General features: G+C 42.1%; 1 protein-coding gene across 2 annotated transcripts; it reads right to left on the bottom strand.

Annotated features, from left to right (window-relative positions):
- Positions 1-80: 80 nt before the first annotated feature.
- METTL21C (methyltransferase 21C, AARS1 lysine) lies at positions 81-8,783 on the bottom strand. Of its 2 annotated transcripts, XM_019731046.3 has the most exons (5): positions 8,662-8,783; positions 7,011-7,166; positions 3,933-4,084; positions 1,655-1,772; positions 81-617 (listed from the first exon to the last, which is right to left on the bottom strand). In XM_019731046.3, the coding sequence occupies exons 2-5, from the start codon at positions 7,138-7,140 to the stop codon at positions 223-225; spliced, it is 795 nt and encodes a 264-aa protein (XP_019586605.2). In that variant the 5' UTR covers positions 7,141-7,166; positions 8,662-8,783; the 3' UTR covers positions 81-222. The 2 variants fall into 2 exon arrangements, with proteins under 2 accessions (XP_019586605.2, XP_019586604.2); XM_019731045.3 differs by lacking the exon at positions 8,662-8,783 and having other exon boundaries at positions 7,011-7,232.
- Between the last annotated feature and the right edge of the window lie 4,080 nt (positions 8,784-12,863).

Below are 12,863 nucleotides of genomic sequence, written 5' to 3'. Positions count from 1 at the left end.
ATTTTACATTTTCATGTTATTCTTTACAGATATTTAGATGAACCAGATAATCTGAAATCGGTTATTTTAGAAAGGTGCTGTGAAACTAAGTTCTGTTTATTCTAGGTGTACAAGTTGTTTTTGTGCACTATCTTCTCACTCATATAAAAGAAGTGTTTTACTGACAATACATTCTCTAACACTACTCAAAAGACACACTAGTTTTTTGAAAAGGCATTTTGTTTAATCCCACTTTCGTGTTCCTTTAAAAATTTTAACTGTTGACTCTGGAAATTCAGCCAAGAATGTTGTATCAAAAACTTGCTTGAATTTTTCTAAAAATTCGTAATCAGCACTGAATCTGAACTTGTTTGCCCAAAGCAACACCGTCCCTGGCTGGCAGAGGTACTCCATGGTGGTGAGCAGCTTGTCCAGGAAGTAATGGTGGTAGACCACATCCGAGGCCAGAATATAATCATAATAAAAAGTTGACTTGGGGAAGTTCTGTTCCAGGCCTTCTCCCCATACCAGCTCCCTCACTTCAGGCAGATGTGTGGTACAGTTCAGTGTGTTCTTTAAAAGGTTGTATTGAAGGTTTCCTAGGACATCAGGCATATCCGTTGCTGTGACTTGAGCTCCTAAGAAAGAAAGAGAAAACGTGTAATAATTACCTGGAAACATTTGGGCAGCCACAGGGGACATATACACTCGCGGAGAAAGAAAAGAAATAGAACTGGGCTTCTCAACTTTGGTCCTTTTGACATATAGGCTTGATAAATTTGACATGAGTCTGGCTGGATAAAGTCTTTCTTGTGGGAGGCCCTGCCCCATGCACTGTAAGGTGTTTGGCTGCATCTCTAGTCTCCATCCCTTTAATGCCAGTAGCACCTCCCCACCCCATTTCCAAGTCGTGACAGTCAAAAGTGTCTCCGGATGTTGCCAAATGTCCTCTGTGGGGCAAAGTCACATTTGGTTGAGAACCACTGAAACAGAATAATGCTCCTGTCTTTTAGGAAACTAAGTTAAACAGTGGTGCAATATTGGGAGATTTCAGGATAATTAGCTAAATATACTAAAGTTCTTAGCATCACCTTAATATGATATATAATGTTTCTTCTTCTAAAATAGTATTTAGCTAAAGATTTTGTTTTTCTCTTATATGAAGAAATCAGTACCCAGTTTCCTTTCAACAAAGGATGCTCTATTTTGTGTGACTCTGCCCTTTATCTAAATTCATGCAATGAATTTTAGGCATTTTAAAGCTAGTGACAGTGGTTCACAAAATAGGTCACCATATTTCCAGATTGGTTTTAAAAGAAGAACTGTAATAGTGTAGGCAGAAGTATGCCAGATTTGTACCCACGTTTTGCACAGTGCCCAAGAACTTACAACCTGCCCTGGGGATATAAATCTGTCTTCACTTGAACCCCTCCGGAATTTCAACTTCATCACATGGTAATCAGTGGACTGGGCAAGTTACTTAACCTCTCTAAGACACAATTTGTCTTATCTCTGGGGATAACAGTAGTAATTCCAGTTCAGGGCAGGGGGGAATTCAATGGGTGAAGTCATGGCCAATCACCTACACCACAGCCTATCCTACAGTAAGCACTCATCATTGTTGCCACAGTAAAGGTCTTTTGAAACAAGATCAGGAATAAACAAAGAAACAAACCTAAAATACTGGCCACAGTGGAAACAAGGCCTGGTCCAGCACCAATTTCGATTATTTTAGCATCTTGGAGATTCAATTCCTCTGTATGTTTCTCCAAATACTGACACAAAGCCATCGCCTAAAAAAATATTCACGTTTGTCACTTAGGCATTGGAGCATTGGAAACCAGTAGCAACCCCAATCCCCACCCCAGGTTAAATACTATAAGACATATTATTAATAGTTTCAGTTTATTGAAGGGTTCATAAGAATCAAAATATACATTTAATGCCATATTTAGACCTCGAATATGAAAATTATTTAAGAGGTTCCTCTAAGAAACACTCAGATGATCAGAACAGCACTTCCCAAACTTCAGTGTGCACACAGATCACGTGTGGCCTGGTTCAGGATGCACATTGTGCGGGAGGTCTGGGTGGGTGGCTCAAGACTGCGCTTCTGACAAGTCACCAGGTGACGGTCTAGGGACCACACTTTGAGTAGCAGCAAGGAGACATTTAAAAATATACATGTGAATAACTTAAGATAGATTTTCATGTAGAAAATCAGGCGTTCCTTGAGAATATAAAGGATAATTATTTGCTATGTGGGCGTTTCAATATTAGGAAGACAGTGTCACTAGGAGCCATAAGAGTGCATGCTTTGAGAGGCTTTCTGAAGAGATGGCTGGCTGGAGGCTTCCTTCTTCAAGTGCCTGCCCTGTGAGAGGCTGGCCCCATTGGGGTGCTATCTGGGGAAAAAGCTTTGCTCAGGAACAGATACATCTTTTGACATTGCGAACACTCCCCTACGTCTCCTTAGCCCTATTAGCAGACTCCTAAAGTGAGCTCTGTCACAGAAAGCTGCATTTGAAATCACACAAGACAAGGGTATGTTCCCACTTTATATAAACTCTTCTTATGCAGCTTTTAGGGACTTCAGGTCCCAAAAGAGGCCAGGGTATTGTGTGTGAAAGACTGAGGCCTTATTGAGAATGAAATAGTCAAGATATTCTTATTCTAGTCCTAATCTCTGATACCTTGTCTATAGTTGTCTTTTTGCCAAATATAATAGGAAGCCATGTAGTAGTTTGGTGATTTCCAAATTTGTTGTTAAGCCAAAGAAAAGCTTTCATTTGAAGAAAATCATGCTTATATGCATAAGGGGTAAAAATCGAGCTTCCTTGGTTGGGGCAAGGGTGAGGGGTGGAGCTATAAGAGCCCCTTGTCTGCTCTTTCCCTTTTCCCCCCTCCTCCTGCTCCCCCTTTCACTTGCCACCAGTACCCAGATCACCCTGAGGGAGCTCCATAGAATCTCTGTAATCCTGACTAAATGTATTTGTGGTGCCTGGACCGTCAGTCTGTATCACCTGGGAGTATCTAAGGAATGCAAAGACACAGCTCCCCCCAGACCTCCCAGACCTCCTGACTCAGAATCTGCATTTTAACGAGGTCCCGTATGATTCATATGCCTGCTAACAATTGTGCTGTTCTGATCTGGAGCCCCCTCTAAGCACAGGCTGATGACCTCTGCAGTGAAAAGAACAACAGCAGTGCTGGCCTCCCAGGCCACTGTCCCCGCCTGGTTCTGCACCATGCCCCCGGTGGAATAGCTTTACCAAATCAGTGAACTTTTCCTCATGGTTTACCAATTCATTAATATTAATGGGTAATACTACATTAACAATTAGAGCGAACATGAGCGTAGGTGTAGCACTTCACTGAACTCTCACAACCATCTCAGGAACTGGACATTACCACTGTCCCATGTTTTAAATATGGAAATGAAGGTAAATGGAGGTGAAGTGAACATGTGTTAATACCTGAACAGCAGGTTTTCTGGCTCTAAATTCCGAGTGTTTCCCCCTTTTCAGCGCCATCCGCTAGGGGCTGTTCAGGGAGAACACGAGATGAAGGAATGCTTCCTAAACGCTTCTACTGGAAGATCCACAATGTAAAAGGGAAATGAATGCCCCAACGGTTTGTGGGAGCGACCCAAAGGTAATATGTGCTGCAAAGTCCAAACTCTAAAATTCGATTTTTTTTTCTCAACAATTCAAGTTTCTATTAATGTAAACAATGTTTCAAGAACATAGCACAGAAGAAAATCAGTGCTTCTGGGAGACAGGCTGTGTATTTGTGGAACCCAAGCATACCACCCACACACCTGGGGGGCCAACAACTGACCCTCAGTTGGAGCAACGCAGAATATTAAAACACTTGGCAAACTGCAAGGCAACACAGAGAATATTATTATTGTCCCCAGAAATCCTGCCATCCCAGCATCACAGTTCTCTCACCCCTGGCCACACCACCGCTCCATAGCTTTCTATTGATTCTTGCATGACAATCTCCTTGCCTGCAAACAGATAATTCTCCTGCGTGTAGCTGGCATAATTTGTAGGCACAAATTTCTGGAGGCTATGAAGAGGTGATTCTATCTTGTTAAAATCTGTAGGGCAGAAAATAAAATAGGTTTCATGATTTGTTGATCCAGTGCAAATACACACTTGGTAAGATGGGAACAGGTTGAGAATTCTTTCCACACAAGGGTCGATGCAATCATTGACCATGGCTGCAGACTGGCACAAAACGGAATGATAACGGGGTGACAGGGACATGAAATTCAGATGTGACATTTTTATCATATGATGGAATGCCAAAGGATGCCCTGGGTCCTTTGCTGTATTTAGGAGGGGACAGAAAAAGTGTGGATCCATCCCCATACTTTGTTTTGATGACAGGAGAAAGCTAAACGGCACAAATGAGCTGTCTGTGGAAGTAGGGCCGAGGCAAACATGGACCTGACTATTTTTAGGTCTTGAAGTAATATTCCCACATGTTGGCTGGAGAGTGTTTCTTAAATCCTTCCTAAATCTGCTCCTCAAAAGGTACAGGTCACCCAAAGATGAGCCAGCCCCACAGTCTGGAGCGGGGGGAGTGCTGTCAGATGAGCTCTGGCTATTAAGTTACTACTGCTTCAAATACTTTTTTTATACTCATGACCCACTCTAGCAGCTCTCAAATATCATATAAAACAAGAGGAAAAGAGCATCTGCCTGGAGGAGGACGTGAATAGAGTTGGAGGATGGCGGCTCTTTGAAGAAACCTAATCAGGAGTCCACCCCTGAGAGACAGGTAGGAAAGGCTATTCCAGCTTTCACTGGTTTCCACATGAACTAGAACACTTCTGTGCTGGTTTGCAAACCATTTGTCACAGGTTCACAGGAAGAAGAGTATAGAAACTTGGAGTAAGCATTTAGAAGTTTTACAACAATTTAACCATGCCTGGTGAATCTAATTACAAACAAACAAAAATGGGGCTTGTATTTTGCATGTCTTTGTAGTTTCATTTTTTTTTCTTCTAGAAATTCATTTTGTTGTATTTAAAAAAAAAATAGTATCAGTATGTGGCCGGTGGGAAATGGTCATTGAGCCCAGCTTGAGCGAAGTGACTGTAAAGAGCATCACGGATGTCCACGGCTCTTCAGAGCACTGCTGCTGGCCACAGGTTCTGATTTAGTGTGTTCCACCCCTGGGAGGAGAATTCTCTAACCTGAACAAAAAAGGGAGCTTACGGACACCTGGGACTGCACTGAGTGTGCCACAACTTGCTAATAAAGAGTGGCCAACCCCAAGTGCCTTGCTTGGGGTTGTGGGGAGGTTGTAGGGAAGGGAAAGAGACCTATGGCCTCCCCTACCTCTTCTTAGGGGAGGCTACTGACATCTAACCACACCAACCCAATATCCACGAATAACCAGAGGCCCTGCCTTCTCTCATAGGGCTGGTAGGCTAACTCAGTTCTGTTTCAGAGATGATAAGAAGGCCGAGCAAGGCTTCAGGAGCCGGTAAATGTTTGCCCATCATTTTAGGGCGAGGGGAAGAAACCCTGATTTGTAGGATTTGATGATTCCCACAGTGTAAGCACTCCCACCCTGGTGATTTTAAACTACCAGGGAGATGTCAGTGGGCAAAGATGTGGAGCAGCACACCATCATGGAGTATTTCTACCATCCGGATACAACGGCCTCAAGAGCCTCAAGAGCATAGGTAATTGTCAAATGTAGCAAAATAATTCTTGATGAATCTTGAGTACTTATTACCTTGTTTTTTCATACACCTTTGCCTTTTACATAATCTCTTTATTTACAAGTTTATAGAACTTGGATTTCAATAATGGCTGTGTTTACTAACCAGCTCACAGAATTCCTGAAATTCAGGAGCTGGTAAAGGCCAGTTGGTACAAGGAGTCGGTACAGGGCTGTGCTCCTTTTCTCAAAGGCTCTCATCAGTGGAGCACCTACTAAGAGCAGCCAGACCGTCAAGGACTCATGTCAGCTTCTGCAGGCTTCCCTCCTCCACCACCCCCTGCTACGGTCCAGACTGTGCCTTCTTCCCTTCCTTCCACATATCACCAACTGGGGAACCTCAGGGCTGTAGGAAAAGTCAGTGGGTTGCTTCTGAATGGCTCATCATTTCACAGGTTAATAAGCTGATGATTATACTTTCCCAATTAACTTTGTAAAGAAACATGGACATATAAATATTCTCCCATGAGACCCTTTTATGTTTTATAAAGATAGAAATTTATGTTTATTGCACATTAAATATTTTCTCATTGTATCTATGCTAGCCCAATAGTCACTTTCAGAGGGACCAGGTTTTAGAGATAGAGTTGTATTTTTATGTAAACAGTTTAGTAAAAATAAATAACATCCTGGTTTAGTAGAATTGGAACATCATTTCACCATGTTACATGATTGTAAATGTTTTAAATGCTATGTCTTGGCTTTTATGACTTTATTTGGTACATCTATTATTTATTAACTACTGAGTCCCCATCCAGAAATGCAACCCTAATGGTTACATTGTCCTGATGGGAAAATACACTTTGCTTTACAAGGATCCACTGTATGACATAGTTACCAGGAATCATTTTGGTGAAAAGCAGAAATGAATTTAGATTTCATTTCTTTTTAAAAGTTCTTGTTACAAAAAAAATACCATCTTAGATTTATACACAAGATAAAACAAATTTGTGGAGTTTGATAAGTGCAGAACGTAAAAAATAGGGATTACTTTTAATGCTATGCTTATGTTTGCATGAAGTCATTTTTCTACTTAGCTACATTGAAGGGACACTCTAGATGGATGTTAGAGTTATTATAGTGATCACTTTGGAATATATGCAAATAACAAATCATTACATTGTACACCTGAAACTAAAATAATGTTATATGTTAATTATATCTCAATAAAAAAATTTTAAATCTAGAATTAAAAGGAAATGGAAATTCTTGTCACTGAAGTTAACTGGAAAATACCATCACCAGGAAAACAACTGAGAAGGTGTTAAGGTAATAAAGAAGGATGTTACCTCCTGAGGGTCCACTGGCGCCATCTTTCTGGAGAGTCTTTTCCTCCTCGGCCTCTAACCAGCCATCTGGAGAGCTTGGTCCTTCCACCAAGTGCTTGGGCAGCTGCTCGGAGCTCAGACACACGTCCATAAGCAGAGTGTCTGGAGAGGAGAAAACTGGACAAGACTCAAGTTGCTTAGCCCCAGGCTGTTGGACTTTCCCAGAAGGCTCTAAAAGGTTCAGCTTATCACCATAGCATCTGTTGAGCCGAAAAGAATACCTGCTTTTTAGCTTAGTTTCCTGGGCGAGCAAAGCAGCCACCCAGAAAGCTGCCACCCTGGTTTTGCAGAGCAAAGTAGAGGGAGACCATGAAACATAACCAAACCTATTCTGTACATGAAGAAGGGCAAAAACAGAGCAATTATAGCCAAGGGACAGGCACGACATTGCTGGGATCTAAAATATATTTCTGAATATTCAGCTTTTGAAACTGAATTGTAATAAAGAAAACCTGGTCCAGCAGTATGACCATTGGGAATACCTTGTGGATTAAGGAGTAAATGACATCATGGATGAGAAGCCAGGACTTGGAACAAACACAGCTCTCTCCCTTTTCATCTGAGGCTTTATTTCAAGACAGTAGAAAGCTCTGGGGCCTGAGAGCCAGAAGCCTGCCTTGGCTCCCTGCTCCAACACTTTGCATTCACTTAATCCCGCCTTGCCATTTCATCATCAGCCAAAAGGGGATAATAATATCTGCCTTGCTCCCAGGGCTGCGGCGAAAAACAGGAGAGCAAAAGTGATTAGCAGAGCACAGGAAAACTCCATGATTCAGAAAAAGGGGACCGAGCTGCTGGGATCTTTGATCAGAATCAAGATAACGACACCTGACACTGCTGCAGGGCGGACTTATACTGTTGCCAAGCTCCAAGCTAGTGCTTTACATGGATGGATTCATCTAATCCTCACAACAAATCCTGTAAAGTAGATGCCGTTATTATGCCTCTTCTCAGATGAGTGATATTCAGGCACAGAGAGGTTTAAAAGCAGCCCAAGAGCCCCCAGCTGGCCAGGGGCAGAGCCAGGAGTCAAACCCAGGAGCTCCAGCTGCAGAATCGGCCTCCCTGATCTCAAGGCGGAACACAGCTTTCATTGTGTTGCTTCAGCCCTGGGTTTCCTGACCTAGTTTACCCTGAAATTACTTATAATGTTTACAGTGACATTTTCTAGTCTTTTCTACAAACTCTAAATGGTTTCTCTTGTTTGTGTTTACCATTTTGAGTTTATTTTTCACACACACGAGTTGCCCCATCATATTGTTTCAGCCAACTGCGGGTAACAACTAGCCACCCCAAGTCACAACGTGATTAACAAGCTGAGTGAAAAACCAATGGGAAACCCAGCCATTCAGGCATTGGCTTACTCCAATGAGCAAATAACATGCAAGAAAGAACGCCAGCCCCTGCCGCTAATGTAATCCCATCCCACACTTGGAGAAGCTGCATGTCCCTCACAGTAACGGATTCCAAACAAACGGATTGCTGTGAAAATAACTTAACATTGTCATTGGCTCTAGAATCAAATAAGCAAATATTTATCCCCAAACCAGCCAACAGTGCTCTACTAGTCTGTGCTTCACAGGAGAAGTGTTTTTTTCTTAGAGATACTTACTTGCTCCTTCTTTGCAACTTCCCCACAACTCCAGGAAGTTCCCCCCAAAAGACAGCAGACTGGTGGCTTATGAGGCCACAGAGCTTCTCCAGTGCGGAAGTCCCGCTGTGGTGAGGTGCCTGCGTTTGAATCTTGGCTCTGCCGGGTACTAATTTGTTGGAAATATAGATAATGGTGACATCTACCTCAGGTGGTAGTTGTGAGAATTAAGAGAGGTAATTATGCAAAAACTCACACTACAACATCTCCTGTGACTATCATCTCTGAAGCGAGAATAGTTATGCAATGCAGCACTCTACGGAAGACCCTCACCCAGCACCATGGGATTCTGCACGTTAACTCTAAGACATTTCTTCAGCAAGCAAAGGAGAACTATTTCAAATAACAGGTGATACTATTCCTTGTGAAATAAAATGACTCCCTCCCCCATTATTATAGTTGACATGAGAAATTAATATTCCCAAACAGCTGTACAGCTGTGCATTGAAAAAAAACCTAGAACACAACTGCAGTAATCTGCCTAGTTCTTTGCATCATATGATATGTATCATATGTTAGTACTTAATAAAGAATTAGGAAGTTTTAAAAAATGACTCCTTGTTAGTTAGTACCCTCTAACTAACTTTGAACTGTTAGTTTAAACATATCTTTACCTTACGTAGCCGAAGAGATCTGAGATTTCCGTGTACCTTTTAATCCCCCATGTTTTATATAGATCTGCACCTGAAAGGATTAGCATTTTATGAACAAAAGCCAGCCAGTGGAAGTTCAAGTTATTTAGGGTAGCATTACCCACTAGTGCTCAGACACATTACTTTGCTAGAACTTTCTCTCTCTCTCTCTCTCTCTCTCTCTCTCTCTCTCTCTCTCTCTCTCTCTCTCTCTCTCCTTTCTCTCTCTCCGCTCTCTCAATTGTAATTTCTCTCTCTCTCTCAATTCTTTCTCTCTCTCTCTTTCTCTCTCTCTCTCTCTCTCTCTCTCTCTCTCTCTCTCTCTCTCTCTCTGTCACACACACACACACACACACACACACACACACACACACACACACTCCTTGCACCATGAAACAGAATCACCCTCAAAAGATCCAGAAAATCACTCCAGCAGAGCAGAGACTGTCCTCTGGTATCCAGTTGCTGTGATGTAGTTTGAAATGTGAACTTATAGTTCACTTTAAAAAGAAGTGGGGGTTGGGTAGTTGGGGTTTTAAGGACCTGCAAACTTTGTGCTTGCTAGCCAAACTCCCATGGCTGAAGGAAAGGGCATGCCTGCCACAGACTCTGTCCTGGACCCTGATTCTAGCGCCCAGAAATAACATAAGACTCTCCCAAGAAGAAGGGAAAACTTTTGCGAGGAAGACATGGGAACAATCTGTCCATAAGAGACAAGAGTCAAAGGCTTAAAGTCACATAAGAGGAATTTAATTGGGGCAGCAGTGAATAGGAAGTCAGAAAAATTCTTCCAAGAAAAAAGTCAGTATTTATCATTTATTTCATTGAAATAAGGGACAGTTCAAAGGGAAAGAGGAAGAGTATGTGCTCATTTGGGAAGCCTGGAAACCCTTAAAATAGAATATTGTAAATTAAAGCCTCGGGCAAATGTGTATTAACTAATCACTCACATTTATGAAGGGCGATGTTTAACCACTGAACGAAATGAATGGTGATTTAGCCTGAGTATGTATAAGAGTCTATTTTATTATTACTATTATTTTACTCAACGTTGGTACTTTCTTCTCTCCTGTTGCTCTACTTTCCTTTATGCTCATTTCTTTTAACTCGGGATCTTCATCTGGATGTGCTGGTCCCATGACTCTTAGGTCCCTTCCCCACTCCATTAAATGAAGGCAATGACTTAGAGTTTTTCCGAAGTTTGTCATTCTGATGCTTTTCTTATCCCCCAAATTATCCAGTTCTATGATTCTACCTTATTTCCGCCAGGTGTCATCATCTTTATAAGAAATAGCAAAAATACGGTCATCATTACAACTTTGTAAATAACTTTTAAAACTGAATGCAATGTATATGAATATATGTGTGTACATTTACACACACACATACATACGTTCATCCTATGAGCTTTAAAATGGAATAAAGGACAAATAAGAAAAAATTTTAAATGTCCTTTGATCCCCCTATCTGGAGAAATAAGCCTAACTAATATTTCCTGGTATCAATTTCTAGGCTTTTTTTTGTATGAACTTTATCAAGCTATTTTACTGGATAGTAACATGTAACTCTTTGACCTAGTATGGGATATCCTATTATTTTAAGAGTTTCTTTTTAATACTTTCTTCAGAAACCATCTTTTAGGTAGCTGCTTTAAGAAATAAATCAGAACTCTATTGCCTGGAGCTGGAATAAGTTAGGTCCGAGGTTCCTAAATATTGGACTATAGACGAGCCACTTCAGAATTACCTGGAAGCTTTAAAATACATAGACTCAAAGCACTTGGAAATTCCTGTTCAAAGTTCAGAAAGAGCCTAGACGTTTGAACTCGCAGTCTGACAACTGTTCCCTGTGTGTCTGCAGCATTTAGCACAAAGTCGAGGTCAATCTATAGGGGAGGGGACACAGGAGTTGTGTTCCCATAGTTGAAGTGCCATCCCATGAAGGGGGATTAGGCCTTCTGCATGGCCCTGGAGGGCACACTGATGAAATAAGTTCCCAGGAAGCAGATGTGGGCTCAATGGGAAAGAACTTTCTAATAAGCCGAACTATGGAACAGTTGATCTCAGGGAGTCCAGCCTAATGGAAAGTGAACCAGATTTGAAGTCAGAAGATGAAAGATTGGCTCAAAGGTCAAAAAATAAGCCGAGTGTGTGTGTGTGTGTGTGTGTGTGTGTGTGTCACTCTGCCTTTTTCTATCAGTGTAGACCTCTGATCTATCACTGGGTTTTTTTTCAGCTGAATCTACCGTGTTTCCCCAAAAATAAGACCTAGCCGGACTATCAGCTCTAATGCATCTATTGGAACAAAAATTAATATAAGACCCGGTCTTATACTATGTTATATTGTATAAGACCGGGTCTTATAGTAGAATAAGACCGGATCTTATATTAATTTTTGCTCCAAAAGACGCATTAGAGCTGGTTGTCCAGCTAGGTCTTATTTTTGGGGCAACACGGTAGCTCTCTTGGCCAGTGGTCCTCAACATGAAAGAATCCTCCTGTCCTCCCAGAGAGATTTGGCAATTTGGAGATGTTTCTGCTTGCCGCAACTGGGTGGCATGCTGCTGGCATCTAGTGCGTAGAGACCAGGGATGATGTTAAACATTCTGGGATGGACAGCCTTCCACAACAAAGAACTGTCCAACCCAAAATGTCAACCGAGCCAAGGTTGAGAAACCCTGGTCTAGGCAGCATATCCAAGTTGTCATGCTGAGTACATTCTAATTGCCATCCTGCACATGCCATCTACTAACTGGGTGATCTCTGCCTCTTCTGTCTCAGTGTCCTCATCTATAACATTGGGTAGGTTTACATTTCCGGAGTGTCAAATACATGCCAGATTCTGAGCTACATCTTCACATAGATCCAACATCACAGCCCCAGGCTTCATCTGGTTTTTCCCAGGAGAAGACCCAGAGACAAGGATTTGAGAGAACATGTTTTATTTGGGAAGAAAGGAAAGGAGAACAATCTATGGTCGGAGGTGGGGGTGGGGGTACCAGCAAAGGGTGTTCTGTAAGGCCAGTGGGAGATAAAAACTGAACCCATGGGGAAAGCCTGGGAAATGAGGGAAAACACACGCCTTGGAATTATTCCACTCCAGGTTCAGAGGGGTTCTGGGCTATTTCTACACCAGCACCTCAGCATAGGTGCAGAGACCAGCAGCTGGAACGCTTGCATGTGTCTGAGAGTTGTGAGTGAGGCTGTGACAGCACCTGCTATGGGCCCAGAAGATGGTTCCATTCTTTTGCACAACTGTGAGAAGTAAATTAAATGTTATATATCTGCCAGAATTTGGCACAGTGCCTGGTGCCTAGAAGATCATCGGTAAATAAATGTCTTGTATTAAATTGCATGTCATTTAAGCAGAGGGCTGAATCGGCAGTGTTCTTTGGAAGGATTCTGGGTCTCTCACTGAATCAAATGGAAACGCTGAGCACTGGGGCTTGAGAAATAAAGAATCCAGGAATTCTCTGGTCCTAGATATCTCAACAGCGAGAGGTTATGGGCCTTCTCTATCAACAGTATAGTT

This window comes from Rhinolophus sinicus, chromosome 16, assembly GCF_057876585.1.
Source record: "Rhinolophus sinicus isolate RSI-liver-muscle chromosome 16, RSI-T2T, whole genome shotgun sequence".
In the NCBI taxonomy this organism is placed as follows: domain Eukaryota; kingdom Metazoa; phylum Chordata; class Mammalia; order Chiroptera; family Rhinolophidae; genus Rhinolophus; species Rhinolophus sinicus.
This window is presented reverse-complemented; position numbering and strand designations above follow the sequence as displayed.